This window comes from Cygnus atratus, chromosome 4, assembly GCF_013377495.2.
Source record: "Cygnus atratus isolate AKBS03 ecotype Queensland, Australia chromosome 4, CAtr_DNAZoo_HiC_assembly, whole genome shotgun sequence".
NCBI lineage: Eukaryota > Metazoa > Chordata > Aves > Anseriformes > Anatidae > Cygnus > Cygnus atratus.
In genome coordinates, this window is record NC_066365.1 from 68,779,527 (window position 1) to 68,799,131 (window position 19,605).

A 19,605-nucleotide genomic window follows, 5' to 3' on the forward strand; every position below is an offset into this window, starting at 1 on the left:
GAGTTCCAAGTTTGCCATTTTCCAATTAGTAAAAATAGCTACAAGAGAATCCTATTTTGTAGCATTAATTCTGACTAGGTAATCATAGTGGTCTGACAGTTTGTAAGTGTACCAGAATAATTTGCACAGCCCTGTTTCTCACAGACCTCTGTAGTCTTCAATAATGTAAATAATTTTCCAATGACTTTTGGTAGTTTTTACTACATTAAATCCCCCTTCCCGGATCACAAAGAATTGTAGATTAAAAATATGTAAGCAATCCACTATACCAGATAGCCAACAATGATTACACATTATGAAGTACCCCATTTGTAAGTAGAAGTCCAATATACTCATTAGTCTAGAAAGTAGCAGAATATTGAAGAAAATAATAATCGAAACAGAATAATTCTGATGTACTCATTTGTAGTTGAGACTCAAAGAGCTTGAACAGGAAGCCCATCAAATTGCTGGAGAACGATTCCTTTTGACCAGTAGTAGTCAACTCAGAGAGGTAATATTTATACTGCTGTTATTACCTAAGCTGTAATTTTTTATGGATACAGAAGAATTATAAAGCATATAAATTTGTCCTTACAACTTCAGATTCTTTTTTAATACTTATCTTTTCTGATTATAATGGAGGACATGTCAGTTTTCTCATAAATCTGACAGTTTTGGCTAATCTGTATTTGTATGTATTTAAAGAAATAATGCATTTTATTTTAGTGAATACACTAATGTTACATATAATACATCAAAAGTAGAGATTTTATCTTTCATATTGTGTTGATTCTCTTCCCTACAGTATACTCTGTTTTGCTTGAAATCTGTTTTCTAGACTGAAGTTCAGGCACAGAATTTTCCATTCTTTTTCAGCACTTGAAGCACTGAAACAGTTTTCTTACATGTTTTGTTAATGTAGGTACTATTTGAAAAGTTAAAACTGCATACACTGTGTGAGAAAATTCCAAGAACTGAAAGGCAACAAGTGGCATCCACCTCAGAAGTCGTGGTGAGACAGGGAGAGTTTTTTTTTTTTTAACTATCTTCATAATTTAGAAAAACTTCCAAGATATGTTTCAGTGAAACTGACACTTGTCTAAAGTTTCCCTAACAATCTTGGTTTATTTTTTCACAAGTGAAAAGTGAAGTGTTAATCACACTTCATTTATTTGTGCCAGAAATGAAAGGGATGGGGGCTGTCCTCTTAGTACTTACCAGGAATGGGAAGGATAGAGGAGAATACTACTGCCCTTGACATTTGTCAAGCTTCAGGTAGAAAAACAACTCTATAGTGAATACACCTTTGTCAGAAAAGAAAGAAATAATTTGTAGTTTTCTGACCTGAAATTCTTGGTATTTCCTAACACTTTGTAGTGACTCTGCAGGGATCTAATGCCAGATCTACTCTTACCTGTGGACCTTACCTTCTTATAAGTCAGTTTGGAGCTGGCAATAAACTAGTCTGGAGTTGTTTACCTTTGGTGATTTTTCCCTTGCTCTGAAACAAGAATGAGAGGTGTATGTTTATCTATTTGTGCTATTTCCAATTTTTCCAGAACAATCTGTGAATATGTTTACAGTTGTTCTGCTTGGAGACAGCATCCTGCCTTCTCTCCCTCACAGACTGAACACCTTCTAAAAAGGAATCTGATGCCTCTGCAGACTTCTTTCTCTTCAAGTTGCTCTCCCTGATAAACAAGCAAAGCACTTACCGAAGCTGAACTTTAGCTATAACCAGGGTTACAGGCTTTAGTACCAGCATGTGTGTATGACCATCTTCCTCAGAGGAGGAAGACTTTCTCACTGGTCAGATTTTGATAGCTAAGTATGTCTGGTTGTTGAAAGAAACCACTGGTGAGAGAAAATGTAAAATCTGCTGGTGAAGGAAAGAGCAACCCAGGCTTTCTCTTGTGTTCAGTAAACACAGTTATATTTGGAGTTGTGTCTGCAGGATCTTGATAGAATCCTGCTCCCTTTGAGCAATCATGACCACTTTAGATACTTTCACTCACCTTTACAAGACATCAGATCTATTTTCAGATACGGTGTAGTGAATACAGCACATATGGAACTTCTCCAGGTTTTTTTCTTCTGCTAGTGTTGGAACAGCAATGCATGTGTTCAGCATGTGATCCCACAGAAGGACAGAAACATGCCAAAACTATTTGTTTATAAATCATAGAGGCAAGATCAAACTGCAGACTTCTTGGTAACTTCAGAGGCAAATACGGATGCCCCTTCCTTTTGTTAAAATGATCATAGAATCATAACTCCGTGTACCTGCAATTGTATTGTTCTAGTTTACATGGGAGTCAAATTGAAAATAATACATGGCTGAAACTTCATGGCTGAAAATGAGCACCTTTGGGGAAAACAGAAATGTAGTATATGTTTCTCAAGTGTGAGAGAGGAAATTCAATTCTTGGGCTGATTGTCTGAACTACCAGATACCATCTCTGACTTAATGTCAGCAGCATAACCACAAAAATTGCACACTATTGATGGAAAAGGAGGCTTCATAGATCAAATATGTAATCTTGGTGAGTGACAGGGAAGACTTGGGAGATAGGAAGGATCAGTGAAATAAAATACATCGTCTTTGTCTGAGAATATAAGATTTGTTGCAGTCTATCAATGCATTTTTTTAGTCCAGTGCTTTTTCCAACAATTGTTGATATTGGGTTAATTAAAGAAATGTAATCTGAAACATTATAATAGTTAAATACTAGATAATTAATATATTGTCTATCCTTGATAGTAAGAAAAAAGCTTACATTTTTTAGTCATCATTCTGGTATAACTGCATAAGTTTTCCACCCTGAACTGTGTAGTTCCAGATATTTTTATCGTGATTCTAAATATCCAAGCTCATTCAACTCTTTTTGTTAACAAAGTTTTGTGTCAATTTACAGTCAAAGTTATCATAAATTTGCTTCATTTTATTGGTTTTGAATTTGACAATTTCAACTTTTTTTTTTTTTATTGAAAGTCTCCTGGAACTTGTATTATTGGATGAATGGAATAAATTCTCCTTTTGCATTTTGTGTGTGTGTATACAGACGCATATACATGTATTATCTCTATATATGTGTATATATGTATAAACATGTATTATTTTGTGTACTTTTTGATGTTATCTCTTACTTAGATGCTGTCTAGCACAAAAATGAAAGAAAGGGCCATATTCACACATACACACCCCATGCCCTATATGTTTTCTATGTTCTGTGGAACAGCTTTTGTCTGCAAATCTTTTTGTCCCTGTCTGGAATGGGAAAGGAAATGAAATGCAAAGGGATAATCTCCAGCCCTCCTGCTGAAGGCAGGAAAGAATGAAGGCTCCCCTGGGCCTGGGCTGAGTTTGCTTGAAGGATATTATTCTTTAGCGAGTTTTTCATCCTCTCAGCTTGGTGAGAGAATGTCTCCCACCAGAACTTATTCTGTATTTTACTTTCTGACAGTTAAACATGAAGTATCAATCAGTGTGTTAATAGTGAGGTTAAGATGGCTAAATAATACCACTTAACAGAAGAATATACCAATAATTCAAATTTTTTATTTTGCAGCTGAGTAAGTTGCAAGATCTTCATCCTTTGCCTAAGATAATGTTAGAATACCGGCAGGTGAGGTGATGTTTTTACATAAGGTGGTTGCACTGAAGCAAAGTTAGCAAGAAATATATTCTCAGATGAACAAACAAACAAAGTTGGATATAGTTTAATTATTTCAAATATTCATTGAAATTTAAATTTGCAAGTTGTAGATATTCTTAAGAGTTTAATTTGAATTTAATGTTTATGCTTTTGTTTTGCACAATGTTAGATTATAGCTAGCAGAAACTACTGCAAAAGCACTTGGAAAACTTCACTGTTAAGTTTGTTTAGTACTATAAAGCACAGTCTCAGGGCAAAATATTTATTTTCTGAATTCTGAAGAAATACTATCAAGATAGCGAGGGAGAGACTAGTTACCTTTTTTTTATGTGACAAGACCCTCCTGAAAATCCAAAATTACCTAGTTAGTTCTTATGTTTGGGGAATTCAGCTGATGAGTTTCCAAAATAGATAACAAACAAACAAAGAACACCACTAAGTGTGCAATTTTTTTGTGTGTCTTTTTTTGAGTGGTTTATTGATGAGGGGGGTATAAAATATAAATGAATAAATTCCAATAGTTCATTTACTAGTGTCTTTATAGACCTGGCTTTAGGGTATAGCCTAGCACTTTCCTAACCTATGCTAATAGGTCAAGCTACTAGTGAGCATGCATCCATTATTTTCTAAGGTAAAACTGTCTTTTAAGAAAGTCTACAAAACAAGTTTATATGCATTTGAGATTAAGATCTTTAATGTGAAAATCTTATTTGTGTGAATAAGCATTTGTTTAATATTTTTGCGTAATTCAGGTTCGCAAGATAAAATCAACCTATGTGGACGGACTACGAACATGTATGAGAAAGGTAAAAATAGAAAAGTAGTCTGTAAAACTGTATTTCAAATAAATCATAAAGGTATGAAATGATTGCAGTATTTACAGTTCAAGAACTTTTATTTATGGAAAATTACAAAGTACTTATTTTTGACTTTGTAATCCTGATTGCAGTGAGTTTTTATTACTAATATTTGCATTAATACATTTTCAGAGAAACATGTCCTTTTTAGATGTATGTCTTCATCCTGTTTTTTTTGTGGGTATGTTTACTTTACTTGACTGTAGGGATTTATTTCCTCTACATGGAATCAGACAGGAACTGTGACTGGCAGACTTTCATCTAAACATCCAGTAAGTGATCCTTTTAAAGATTTAAATTTAAATTTTAAAACTGTAATTTATATAAAATATTACATATTTTTAACTTATGGAACATTCTAGTTTTCTTGCAAATCTAACACCATACTGTAAGTAAATTGGAGGCAGAAAAAGTGTATTAAATGGGTGTTTTACTCTACAACATTTATTTTAATTAATATTTTCCATCTAGATCAGAAATTAGTATTTTTTTCCCGAGGCTTATGTAGAGTGAACTGTGAACCATGCATGCACCCTCTAGACTTCTACTGAATGCTTTTTTTTTTCTTTATAATAAATTTCTGGTGTCATGACCCACTTTCTGTAAAGGATTGGTGAGCCCTGGAAGGATTCCAGAAAAAAACAAAACAAAAGGGAAGAGCAGGATGAGAAGCCCTTCTCTTCTGGGATTGGGCTTCAGGCCTTGTAACAGAGAAGAGCTCTGTTGCTCTGGAAGCAACAGGTGCAACTGGCTGTGATACTCGGGCTCTTTGTGCTTCTTTGGCTATAATAATCTCCATGTACACTTATGACTGGAATGTCTTTTATTTCACTTTCTGGACTACTGGAAGCACCCTCCCTCCTCAAGGTTGCCTTTTTAAGTGTGTATTTGAAGGTTTTTTATTATAACATTTTACTTGGAATTTAACACCTCCTCTGGTGCACCTCTACTGTCCCGTGGCCTTTCTTGGCAAAGACCTCCCACCTACCCCTGCGGCAGAAGGAGAATAGAAGCAGAAATGGGACCTGACTCATGAAGACTAGAGGGACACCAGGAGACTGCATACACCTTAACCTGTGCCCCAAAGTATCATCAGTCCTTGTCCCTGCAGGTTTGAGTACTGCTTAGCAGACTGTTCCTAACCTTAAGCTTCATAGGTATGAAAGGCATTGGAAGATTTGTCAGTCTTGGGAGCAAAGTTATGGTCTTCCACAGCTCTGTGGAGGAGCAGAGATGTTAAACATAATGATTCTATCATGACCATGTTGCATGGGAGGGCTCATGTGGCTCCTTGCAAGGCCTGCCTGGTATGGTGGTTTCTGGTGTTCTGGCAAAAAGCTCTCCTGGGAGGATCTCATCGTTATAGTACTGGTACATTCCTTAGATCCTCTTACCTATCTTGGCAGTTCAGGTTTCATTCATGTCTTCCTGCCCTCATGGTGTGTATTTCCATAAAAGTTATCATTGGACTATTTATAGGGAATGCTTGTGCTTTCTGCTGAGTAAAAAAGCAGTGCCTAGGATTCTGAATTAAATATGGAACTGAAGAGTGTTACTGCTGCTCCTGCTTCTTATGCACCCAGATGGGGGGAAGAGATGGCAGAGAATGGAAGAGAAGATCATGAAGGTCACACTCTGCTAAATGTTCTGATGTGCTGCACAGGCTTTACAAGTCAGAGCTGAAGTTATCTTGAACAACCACATAAAATACAATGTGACCTCTGGCCCATTATGCTAATAATAGCAGTAAATCTACTTTTCAAGCAACAAAAAGGATGGTTTTCTCCAGAACAATGCTGCTAAAGTTAGGATCTGGGGTTGCCTATGTCTGGCTTTTCTGTATAAGTAAAAACATTGGCACAGCTTTTTTTGTGCAAAGTGTTTATGGAATTTATACCATCTGTTTCTGAATAGTTTATTGATATATTAGATATAGCGCAATGCCCAGTCACTTTGCTAAGTGCTGAAGGGCTGGGAAAATGCTTGCCAGAAATCCTAAGTATTGTAGATATTTCTGCAGTCACTGTGATGTCATATATTAGCTGAACATTTGCTGAGGTAGTTTATTTTGAACTGTGTTTTAAAAATACTTTGAGTGATAAAAACAAAAGATAAGTGTAAATTGGATACCAAATAGATAAAAATTGGATTGGATAGCAAATAGAAAAAAAAATCTCATATGCTGCAGTGGTTGTGGATGATGAGGTTCCAAACAAAGGTTTCTTTATATATATTTTATTTATTTTTATTTTATTTGTTTTTAAGGAAATGGATCTGTCATTTTAAGATATAAAATGGAGTCTAGGAGGGTTTTACTCATATGTTTAAGGGGAAATAAGCAGACATTAGGCACAGAACAGGATTTCTTTTTCAAATAAATTGTTTCATGATCATCTTTCAGACAAATCCACATATGATGGATGGATGATGTATGTTTTTGGCTTTAAGCAGGTCAAAAGATAAGCTTATTCACATGATTTCTTTTTTTACTTTTGAGTTGCAGCAGCTTAGAGAGGGTTTCTGGGTAGAACTTGAATTCAATGGCTTTCCACGTATACATCTATTTTAGTTTAACTGTGCACTGTTTCTTCTCTGGTTCCTTTTTCTGCAGTGTGTGTGCTGTACAACTAATACCTTTTTCATATATAAGCATTTTATAATAACGTAGTACATCACTGAAGAGAGGCATATTTCATGATGTAGTCTCCTGCTATAGCACTGTAACTGTCTATTTGCTACTGCATGAGAACCTGTCTATCTGAAAACTGAAAATAAATACAAAAACTTAAATTCTTCAGTCAAATGTTGTAATAAATCCATAGGCTATTTTTTTCATTCTCTGATGAATTGCCTGTGACTGTTAAGGAAAAGTTAATTAGGTTTATGATTTGAATATTTTGTTTTTAATTTTATTTATAAATAGATTAGACTTGTCTGCATTAGGATACTCCTTTATTATATAGCAAATTAGTAGTTTTCATATTAAGTATGTTTATTACATTCATAAAGACATATTTCTGTTTTCCAAACCTCCCTTAAAACACCATTATTCAGTCTCTCACCTTTTAAAGAAAAAGCAAGTCATGGCAGAGGTTGGAAGACATATAAAGCCTCTTTCAGAATGAACAGAGAAATCGTAATGCTAGATATAAGATTGCTTATAATTGTATGCTATAATTTGGTTTGAGATGTAAACTTCAGCACTAGAATCAGATAGTCTGCAGAAAGGATTTTTCTTCCAGGCTTCTGCAGCAAGAGAATTGAAATGTTACTAATGAGTTTACATTTCTACTCTTCACAAGATGCTTGTATCTTTAAACTAAAAAGCATAAACTGTTGGGCTTCAGGGCTATTTCCTTCCTTTGAGTATCAAAATTTATGCTGGAGATAAGTAAAATTCTTTACCTTCTCAAAGCAGGTGAAGAAAAATAAATGAAAACATTCCAATTTCTTCCAAGGAAATATAGTCCTACTAGCTTGTCCAAAAAGGCCAAGAAAGTAAATCACTTAACCCATCAAAGAAACATCTTAGGGCTTTAATTTGGAAAGCAGAAATGTCATTAGAAAGAGAAACTAGCTAGGGTATGTTGAATGTTAATGTGCTCAAAGGCAAACTGTAGGAAACCTGAATATTGAAAATACTTCAATCTTTCCAGCAGATATGAATAATATCTTCTGATATTGAATGCATGAGAGAGAATTGCATGCTCGTTTATTAGAAAACGTGTGTTACTATCCATCAGTGTCTGGAATATGAATAAGAAGTCTGGTTTCAGTTCCCGTAGAAGAGAGTCTATTGAAGTAGAGACACTGTATTTGTTCCCACACTGTGTAGGTATTTCTTCCATTCTGGGCTGTCTTCTGGAGTGAATGGACTAATTGAATCAATTAAAGCTAATTAAAACTCAATTGTAGTTTTGGGATAGCTTGTCCTGTGGCTTATGGACAGTGTGGATGAGATGCTACCCATTCGTCTCCCTCTAAAGCTATCCCAATGGGTTTTACATCCTTAGCATACCCATGCACATGGACAAAAAGCAAGGCAGTCAAACTATTGGCAGGCAAACTAAGGCAGGCAATCAAACTATTGTGACAGCTCTCAAATTTCAGACATTTCATTCCCGGCCTCATTAAGGTTACAAGCTGATCTGTGATAATACCAATAGTTTTTTTCTGCAAGTTTATCATCTCTGGTCACAATTAGATTCCAACACAGATGGAATTCTACAAGGTATTTCAAATTTGTACAGTAGCTCACCGCTACTGAAGTGTCTTGCTTTCCTTCACAATTCGTGGAAGGATTTGGCAGAGCTCATGCAATGTAAGGAGGCAGACACTAAGTCTGGGAGCAGGGATGTGATCTCATCTTCCCCCCTTTTTTTTTTTTTGGCAGAAATGACCCAATACCTTGGCTGCTTTTGAAACTGCACTATTGTGAATACAATTTCTGTAAGCTTGTTTCCATATGCTGACCTAGTGAAATGAACAAACACTTCAAATGGACGGATAGTGTGGGTCTTAGGTTTGCATTGATTTTACTTCAGTGTGTTTTATGTGTTTTTGTTTGTTTGTTTGTTTTTCATATGTTTATTGGAAAGCACTAAGGATAGAGAGGAGACAGATGTATTCCAGGTTCATATAAGACATATTGCCAAAAGTTTTCTTTAATGTCATTTAGGCTAACAAAACCACTTTTAGGTAATTATGCTCTGACATGGGCTTTACTGAAAAAAAATGGTTGTCTTAACAGAGATGACAGTCTGTGCATTTGCTTGGACCTTTTGTATCAAAGCAGTTTAGTGTCATATTTTCTAGGAGTACAAACAGCTATCGCTGTGCTGATATGCTGATAAAATCAGAGCATCCATGCCATTTATTATGGTTGGGTTTTGTTCCCTGAGTACATCTTGAATTCAAAATGAGCTTTTCTTTTGTCATGTTTCTTTTCAGTATGTTTGTTTCAATACGTTTGAGATGTATAGCTGTTATGGTTGCTTTAATAGCACTAAAATAATACCTGACTTTTTATGTATTTAGAGTATTGATGTTTTTACAATCTCTGCTGCTTTATTTTTGAATTATATATTAGTGAAGACTTTAGCATTTAAAGAAACTAGTAACAATGTGGGAGACAGTTCTTTCTTCCCTGCTTCCCAGTTTTTTGTTTTGATAAGGAAATTTTACTTGATTGAAAGAATGAGCATGTTGATGACTTCAGTTCAATTGCTTTTGTGATAAAAATTTACATTACGTTAACATTACAATAAGGTGCTCTTAGTTATGGGTTTGACAACTACAGTATGAAAAGTCTGTTAGCAGTATCATAACACCGATGTCTGGTGCTCCAGAACATCATCAAGTTAATTTAATATCAAATTGCAGATGTAAGACCTACAATTGCATCATAGACCTTTGTTCTTCTAGCATCTTGTGTACTCCCAGTATCCTTTTCTACGGTATGTGCATATCTTTGGCATTCTCTGCTCCTGTTTTGTGCATGTGCATGGATCTCGTGGTGGGTGTAGTGTATCGGATGCATAGACTACATTTTACATGATAATGTTTTCCATCTGGCTCAGTAAAGCTTGGGGCATCATCTGGGTTGTAATTTTGTAGTAACAGAAGCAATACAATCATGTAGATAACTTCTATTTGGGATTGTCTTTCTTTAAATACCACACAAAACATAATTATACATACGATGGTGATGTGTAGCCAGTATAAATCTGCTTCTGTACAGTAATCAACACAAAAAAATGCTTGCATTTTATTAATGCAGGATAAGAGAGGGAGTCTGTCATTACTTCTTTTACAAACTAGACATAAGCACAGAAATACATAGAGCATTAACAGCTCAAAAAATGAAAGATGTATGTAATGTCGGCTATTAGCACATTATGAAACATTGACTGAGAGGCCTAATTCTTCCTTCACTCTCCTTTAGTTCCTGGCAGAACACTCCTCAGAGAAGCTCAGACTTCTAGAATGGGATAGGAAAATTTCCTGTTAAGTGTCTCTTTGCTAGAGAGATGATGGCACTGTGTACCTCCGTTTGTTCTGTTCAATGTCTAAGATACTACATTGCAATTACATTATGTATAAATTAAATTGTCAGCAGTTGAGTGCCTATTGCTGTTGAGTGGGCTTTGTTAAGACAGTTGGTTATATGCTGATTCATTTTATCCTTTGAGTAGTCTTTGCCAATATATTTTGGAACTGCTGCAGGTAGAAGCCAAAGCTATACACCGATCACCTTTTAGAAATCTGTGCTGGAATACAGCTTGTTCTACTGCCAGTGTTTTTCTCTAATATGTACATGACTAGAGCACATAACTAACAACAAACAAAATTAGTGTCACCTTTGATTAATGTGTCTTTTTTAACTATGTAGTTTCCACTATCTTACAAATTAAAAAATTTTTTAAAGAATTAATTTTAGTAATATCTATAAATTAAAGTAGTCTGGTATAAAAGTTAATGTGTATGCTGTGTTGTGTCTCTTGGAATTCTGGAGTCCTATTCCATGTGATTTTAATATTTTAAGAGCAATGTTAGCAGGCTGTTTTGATTACAAGAGAAAAATAATGCTATTCACTTGTAATCTATCACAGTCTTTATTTTTCCACTGTTTGTTCATACTACTATTTCAACTACCACCTAAGCAAGTTACATTTGCTTCAGATTGGCATCTGTTAGCATCCTCTCAAGTCCCAATGTAGTCACAGTTGTTATACCTCCACACTTAAGAGTTTAATAGAGCCCATTACCTAAGTTCCTTTTCACTGTCCTCATCTGAAAGACAGTTGCTCACCGATCAAGTCTCCAGCAACGTGCAGAATGCATCTATCTTCACATCCATGTAAATATTCGTGTGCCTATTTTTTATGAAGCTGTTGGTACCTCTTATGAGTTGATTAAGATTTTAGAAATTCTGCTTGAAGATTTTTTTATTCTTCATATGAAATATTCAAACAGTAGGATTTCTAGAAATGCACTTCTAGAAAATATTCAAAGCTTGGAGACTTATATTCTGAGGGAACAATTAAAAAATAAAATATGATCTCAGGTGCAAAAATTGCATCTTGTCTTCCAGGCTCTCAAAAGTAAGAGATGTTAGCATATTCTTTTAACCACTGAATTACTTTTTGCAAGGGAAATATGTAGTCTAATTCTGATCTCAGAACAAGTTTCATTAAATTTTAATATAACAGAAGTGTTTAAATAGTTTATTGTGCTGTGCATTGTTCTTCTCCCATCCTGTCTTTCAGTCAGAAAAAAATCACTTCAAAAACTTCAGTTCTGGCAGGACAAAAAAGGAAGGAGAGAAATGAAGAATGATGAAAAGAGAATGGATTTATAGAAGATCAAAAGTTAGATACAGCAAGAGAGTGTTCTTGTCTTGGATGGTCGTGTTTTCAAACAGCACTGCTTTTGAAAGTGTTGTCATTGGCTTCCTAAAGAATTTCAGGAAAATGATCTCTGTCAATCTGCATCCGCATTACATTAATCTTTCTCAGCTGACAGTTCTTTTTCACCCGTATGAACGGGTGGAAAACTTGCCAGTTCTTTATTTCCTCAGCATCCTTCCAAAAAACCTCAGGAAATTTCACCCACAGTTCTATAGACGGATGCATTCTCTCAGGTTTGGAACAAAAAATAAATAGTGGCTTGTATAAGGATCACTGAAGATAAACAGAATAAGGACAGAGGTCATGGTGCTAACTCCTGTGCAGCTTTTCTGTCCTCAGTTCTCCTGTACTAACGTTATCATCCGCTAGCCGTGGCTATTAGTTAAGAACTCATAGTAAAGTACTCCTTCTACCAGATCAAGAACTGTCCTTTCCTCACAGTGAGTAAAGAAACTGACATTGGTTATTTAGGTTTCCTTTAATTCCTTCAATCAGCCTCCTCTTCAGTCCTTTGTAGCTTTTTGAGAGGAATTCCCTGCTAACATATACTCAGTAAATTCCTCGGTATGTGGAAGAATCTTGTTTGAGATGCTAAATTTTACCCTTACATAAAACAACTGTAACACCTTTTCTTTAGAAAGATTCCGGTCTGGAATTCTTCCAGTCTGGAAACCTTGTCGTTTTTTTTCATGTGTTTAAAGGCCCAATATTTGTACCTTTGAGCAATACTCCCTTGACACTGCTTACTTTAAAGCTATAGGATACAGCTAGTATGCAACTAGTGCGATATTTACTGGCTCTAACTGTTACTCAAAAGGTTGTTTTCCTAAGGCATGTTATCCATGCCTTAGCACTGTTTTTTTTCACTAAAACCAGACCACATCTTCTTGAAGTTCATCCCAGAACCTCCTGTATTAATGAATGTTAGTTTAACAGAGCTTATGTTCTGAGTAAAATTTTTCTTCTGGAAAATGAACTAAATTAGGTTAACAAATTACTTTATATAAGGGAAATAAAAGCAAAGTTTGTCTCTTTGAAAGATGCATAGAGCCATGTGTATGCAAACTCTGTTGCCTACTGTGCAAAGGTTAGTAATCGGTCAGTATATAAACAAGCAGCTGGGCCAAACCCATAATTTTATAAAAGAATTTGTCACAACATGTCAAATCAATAAGTTAGCAAGGTCACTTTTTTTTTTTTTTTAATTTAAAAAATCATTCAGTAATCCTTTCTCATGTTTCTACAACATTATTACCTAAGGTCACTGGCAGGTCTAAATTTAGAAATATATAACAAAAAGCAGATTAGTAATAGGAAATCAAATATGCTATTCTTTTCTTATGGCTAACTTTCTAAAGTAAGAATTCAGTATACTTGGTTGCCCTTTTTCATTCTTGCATTCATTTTGAAAGCTTCTTAAGTTTGTGGGAAGGTGATGAATTACTTCTCCATTTCTCACTTGACTGACAGATCTAAACCCTTGATAATTCTGTGCTGCTGGATGAGACAAGAGGGGAGTGGTACAACCAACTGCATCACCTTTGAAGGATTGTCCATTGCTGAAAAACAGTAACTAATACCAAAACTTAAGAAATCCTAATCTTAAGAAAACTTAGCAGAACTTAGTATGAGTCAGTGTTTTTTAGTAAGGAAAATGGACATTTCGATTTTTACCTAGCCACTAGGTGGCAATTGCACATAAGTCAAGACTTGCTTAGGAATGCAAGTACACATACATTCCAGACTGGTATTGCTATGGTGACCTTGTTCGTTTTCGTATTTTCTCTATTTATTGAGGTACATGCTGTACTTTAAAAATTAGATCTTCAGGCTGTCTAGAAATTATGTCTCATATAGAAGTCAGAGAAAACTGCTTATTCTTTTGCAACAATAAATAAATCCTGCTATGGACAATAATTAAATATAGCAATTTTCCAAAAGAGAAATCAGGAATTACTTTTTTTGTTTTGTTTTGTTTTTATTTCTGCTGTGTAATTTCTCCTGAGTGAGTTGCCATTGACTTCGGAGGTGCCAGACAATTTTAGTGAATTGAGGTTGAGTGCCCTCAGGACTCAGACTTGTTCTGCTTTGCAAGAATGCTACTTTGGGCAGCATGCAGTTTTCCTCACTGTTTCTCCAGCAGCTTTGGTCTTTAACAAAGGAGTGAGCAGAATGTTGAAAATTAAGCAAGTAGCTCACTGAACCTGTGCTTATATTTCTGCTGTAAGTGATTAATCGAGCTATTGAGAGCACAGTTTATCAATAGGTGTAGTCCCATATAGAGACAGAAAAGACAACTGGAAAAGGAGTAATAAAATTTTGAAGAAGCAAATAAGGGAAATTTTACAATAGAAGAATACAAGAATAAAAGAAAATATAACTCTTGAGATGTGTAATATAAAGCTCAAAGGAGTTCTAATCTACCTATTTGTTATCACTTCAACAAAATATAGTCTTGCAGATCAAGGTATTGCTTCTGCTCCAACTGTTAATACAATGCTAGGCATCAAACAGATAAATTTAAGAGCTTATTTTCTGTTTCATTCCTCAGAGCTGAGTTCTTGTGCCCTAATTATTTACATAAAGTTTTGGGAGAAGGTGATTCTAGGATAAACTCTAGAATGTTTTTGGATTTGTAATGCTTTGAGTTTTGCTAGAGTGGTACATTTCATGAGATAAACTAGATTTTTATTTTTTTTTCAGAGAAAATCTGTGTTTTTCTCAACTATTAGGAAACAGGAAAAAAATATCCCGAAGCAACCTCTATTAGAATAATTCAATCTGACAAGATCACAGCCCTAGTAAATATTCTTGCATACAAGAAGAGCAACTAGTTAGGGGGTTTTACTAATATTGATAGCCTCAGTATTAATTCCTCCGTTTGTGTTTTATTTTGCTGTAGAGTTTGGCACCATGCCTCATTTAACAGCAGGTGGATTAGTTGCTATACTAAAGGATATGTGTGTGTGTGTTATAACTTTATCTGATCACTAAGTGACAACTAGGAGAAAAGGCTAATTGCTTCCTTAGATCTGTTCAGTCTAACTCCTTGGCTGTTTTTGATCTTTCCTCATGATACATCCACGCTGTGTTAATTTACGAATGGATACCCTTATCTCAATGAGTAAGTTTGGTTTCTGTTCTTATTTTTAAATAAGCCCCGACATTAGTGCAGAAATTAATTAGAATCAAATGATCTTAGTCTGCAGCCATTTCTGTGCATTCCCATTTATTTCAATAACTTCCTAGCCTTTTTTCTGTTGCATATTGCATACTTAAAATCACGCAGATCTGAGCAGTTATGAGATGGACAAGCAATTTTCTAGTCAAAGTACATATGGATATAGATGTCATTGTATACATATGTGGGCATTTATTTCTAGGGAGTTACAAAAATTGACTGAAGCTACTTGCCCCTTGCCACCCCCCCCACCCCCCCCCCCAAAAAAAAAAAAAAAGGCAATTTATGCTATTGGAAATGTGTATGGAGAGGAAGAGGGAGGTATGGGTTAGCTGCATCAACAGAAATAACTGAAATGTTGATTTAACGTAGGAAAAATGAGCAACAGCCCTACTTGGCAGAGTATAAAATAATTAAGATGCATCTCAGCCTCTGTGGTTGCGTGAAGTCTAACCACACTGACTTCAAAGGTAATGTAGCCAGTATGTATCTGTATTCTGTAATCCTGTGAAAGGACCAAAAGAATGTGCTGTTTTAACCTAAGAAAGAATCAAGCATACATTGATCAAATTAGTTTCAAATGTAGATGTAGAATTTGGAGACTAAAACTGGAAAGCTCAACAGAAATTGTAATGGATTGAGTATATACTCATAAAACTAGGAAGCATATATTGTTTGTTGAATTTTGATTAGTTTTTGTTTTCATGGATAATTGTGCTCTTCTCAGGTTGAACACTGTATGAGAACGCTATATTTGTGAGGCCCTAACAGACATATTGAGTCCATCAATTCTGAGTGCCCTTGCTGGAGTTAAGACTGTCATTGTTTCTGAAAGGCTCTATATACAGAAGCTAACAGCAGAGGCAAGAATCTATGCAGTCTTTACCTGAAACAGCAGACAAAAGTAGAACTGCTTTTAATAGTGGTGTTTTCAGAAACAAGAAAACAGATTTCTAACCTCTGCTATAACAAAGTACGTAATGTCTCAGGATCATTAGTCAGAATGGATTATAGTAGCAGGAAAATCAGATTATGGAGGAAGAAGGAAAGAAGTCAGGAGTCTTTGTTTTTAGGCATGTACAGTTTTAATCTAGTGTTCATAGTGACTTTTTTTCCCACCATGCCTATGATCCCTGCTTTTCCAGCATGATGTTTTTTTGAAGAGTTTAACTATGAACCAGAGATCCAACAATCATCTGCATGCTGGGGGAATGTGTCAAGTAACTGAAAATGTAAAAGGGGTGAGGAATTGATTGTGAGTGCTAGGTCCTCTGCCAAAGAAGGTTTCAGCTTTGGACACCCAGGAAAAGCAGCTAGTCTGTGTTTCTCGTATCCAAGGTGAGTTTAATATGGATCAGATTCAGCGCTTGGCTGGAGTATTTACAGAGAAAAAGGATTTTGGTTAGACTTTCAACAAACTGTAGAAGAAAATGTGCAATGATAAAAAAATGTAATCACTTGCTCATAAAATTTGATATTGCATTTTTCCTGATTCCTTGCTGCTCAATTTTTTCACCTTTCAGTGAGATTTTGAGTTGTATTTTTCCTTGAAGGGCTTTTCTCACTCTGATGATTTGTGGTATGATTCTTTTTGCCTTTCTCCTTTTTTTCTTTTAGTTTTGATATCTATGTTACAAAATTTCATCTTTAGTCATTTAATGCTTGTAGTGAAAACAAAGAGTTTCACTGGAAATAAAAAGGTGAAAAAGAAAAGTGTGCAGTTGAAGTGGGGTATTTTTTCAGCTTTCTACCAGTCATGACTAAAAACATAAAATATAGAAATTTCCATTTATACAGTCAAGTAGATCTCATGAATTGTGTTGCAGTTTTACCAGAATTATTTATGAAGCTTGGATGGTACATTTTTACATACCTTTTCCATAATCAAGAAAATACTGTTCTTTTTCTCACAGCTTGCATTTTAAGATGTGATGTGCCAACCGATAATTTCTGCAAAATATTTGTCTTTAATATTTGATGTATTTTAATGTTATGCTACAATGTACTATAAATGTTTTTTTAAAAAAATGCCTGGGGATGAAACCATGGTCTTGCTGTGGCTTTCCACTGTCTCATTCCATTGAAGGCTTCAACTGTAGCTCAGAAATCATGTGAAGAGAAGAGAAGACACTCTCCACTGTTTGGCACTGGGATACATAAATAAATCAATAACAGTGATATTATCAAAACAGAATCATAGAATCACAAAATTGTTGAGTTTGGATGAGACTTGTCTAGTCTAGATGAGATTGTCTAGTCTAACCCCGCTGCTTAAAGCAGGGTCCACTAAAGCATGTTTCTCTGGTTGGGTTTTGAATATCTCCAAGGCTGGAGACTCCACAACCTTTCTGGGCAACCTGTTCCAGTGTCTGACCACTGCCATGGTAGAAAAGTTTTTATTATGTTTTATTATGGGAAGAATCTGGTTCCATCTTTTTTGCACCCTCCCATCAGGCATGTATTTGTATGGATATGATCCCCCCTGAGCCTTCGCTTCTAAAGTCTGAATACCTCTGTAAGCCTCTGCTCATATGACAGATACTCCAAGCCCTGAGTCATATTAGTGGCACTTGACTGGACTTTCTCCAGTATGTCCATGTCTCTCTCGTACTGGGCAGTCCAGAACTGGGCCCAGCAATCCAGATGTATATCATGAGTGCAGAGTGAGGAAGGATCACCTCTCTTGACCTGTTAGCAGCATTCTTCCTGATGCAGTCCAGGATGTTGATGGAGTGGTGGAGGGATGCCTTCCCTGGAGCAAAGGCTTGTTGCTGACTCATGTTCAACTTGTTTTTCTTCAGGATCCTCGGGTCGTTTTCTGCAAAGCAGATTTCCAGACTGTCATATCCCAACACGTACTGGACATGGTGTTATTCCTCCCCACATGCCAGAATCTGCATTTTGTTGAATTCCATGATACTCCTGATGGCCCATTTCTCTAAGATGTTGAGGTTCCTCTGGATGGCAGCTCAGCCTTCTGCTGTATCAGCTTCCCCTCCCAGTTTTGTACAGTCTGCCATGTTGCTGGGCTTGCACTCTATCCCATTATTCAGGTCACTCATGGAGGTGTTGAGCAGTATTGGCCACTGGGGTACTCCGCTAGTGCCTGGCCTCCAGCTGGACTTTGTGTTGCCAATCACAACCCTTTGTGTCTGACAGTTCAGCCAGTGTTCAGTCCACCTCACTGTCCACTTACCTAGCTTGTACTTCATCAGCTTGTCTATGAGGCTTGTATGAGAGACTGTTTTGAAAGCCTTGCTAGCATCAAGGCAAACAACATCTGCTGCTCTCCCTTCATCCACTGGGCTCATCATTTCATCACAGAGGCTATCAGTGCTTAAGCACAATTTCCCCCATGCTGACTACTCCAGATCATCATCTTGACTTTATTACATTTGCAAATGTTTTCCAGGAACAGTTGCTTCATCACCTTCCCAGGAATCGAAGAGAGGATGACTAGCCTGTAGTTTTCTGCATCCTCTTTCTTGGCCTCCTGGAAGATAGGAGTGACACTTGCTTTCTTCTAGTACTCAGGAACCTTTCCTGATCACCAATCACCACAGCCTTTCGAAGATAATTGGAACTGGAATCTTAGCCTCATCTGTCCTTTTATCCATTGGAACATCTGAACATTATTTTTAGATATATATTTTTTTTATTATTCAACAAAACTAAAGGAGTAAAATCAAACTCCTAGTTTAATTATCTCTGTTTTGATATATACATATATATTTTATATTCATGATGAGCATTTCTTTAGCAGAAATGGCAACTGCAGATGTTTTTTAAACTAATGCTGGGGTTTTCCTGTTAATCATCCACTAGAATAGCCTGATTATTTATTTATTTATTTATTTACTCACCCAGAAATAATGAAGAGAAGTATTAATAGTTAACTTTCACAACCAGCTTTTCCACAACTTTATTTCAGGTATGTTCCTTGTCTATTGGAGCATAATAGTTCAGAGAGAACAAATTTGTTTCTGTGTAACTTCTAACAGGGCATGTATTCCTTTTTTCTAACACTAAGGGATAGTAGTTGCATCTCAGATTGGATCTGCTATGGTTTTGCAGGAATATGCTTGAAATAAATACATAAAGCCAGGCTTTGTTTTGTAGCCCAAGGTGGTAATAGTCATTTACCAAAGCCATATCAGTCTTCCGCTTTTGATATAATAATACCGTCACATAATTTTCAACTCAAGCGGAGGAAAGCTTTTCATTTGGAAGACTCTTCTATGATTGTCTCCTTATTTCCTCATCTTTTAAAATATCTAAAGTAAATTTATCTCATCAAATTTGATAATCTAAATCTCAGAAATCACTTTCAGGCAAGTTTTAGGTCAAGTTGCTGTAAATGTGTCTTATACAGGTAGATTGAATCACCCCCTGGAGGTTCCTGTCTTTGACTACTGACTATAGGGGGGTACTAGAGGGAACTAGACAGCTAGTTTAGACCAAAGAATAACCTAAAGATGTCTGAAATTAGGTAAGAGAAATCTATTAAGCTATTCCAGTAG

At 35.9% G+C, this 19,605-nt stretch overlaps 1 protein-coding gene across 1 annotated transcript in view; it reads left to right on the forward strand.

Annotated features, from left to right (window-relative positions):
- POLN (DNA polymerase nu) overlaps nt 1-19,605 on the forward strand; it is a 99,493-nt gene that overhangs the window by 20,565 nt on the left and 59,323 nt on the right. Inside the window, 5 exon segments of the mRNA XM_050710576.1 lie at nt 410-493; nt 905-994; nt 3,552-3,608; nt 4,391-4,444; nt 4,702-4,767. Coding sequence (XP_050566533.1) covers nt 410-493; nt 905-994; nt 3,552-3,608; nt 4,391-4,444; nt 4,702-4,767 — 351 coding nt within the window.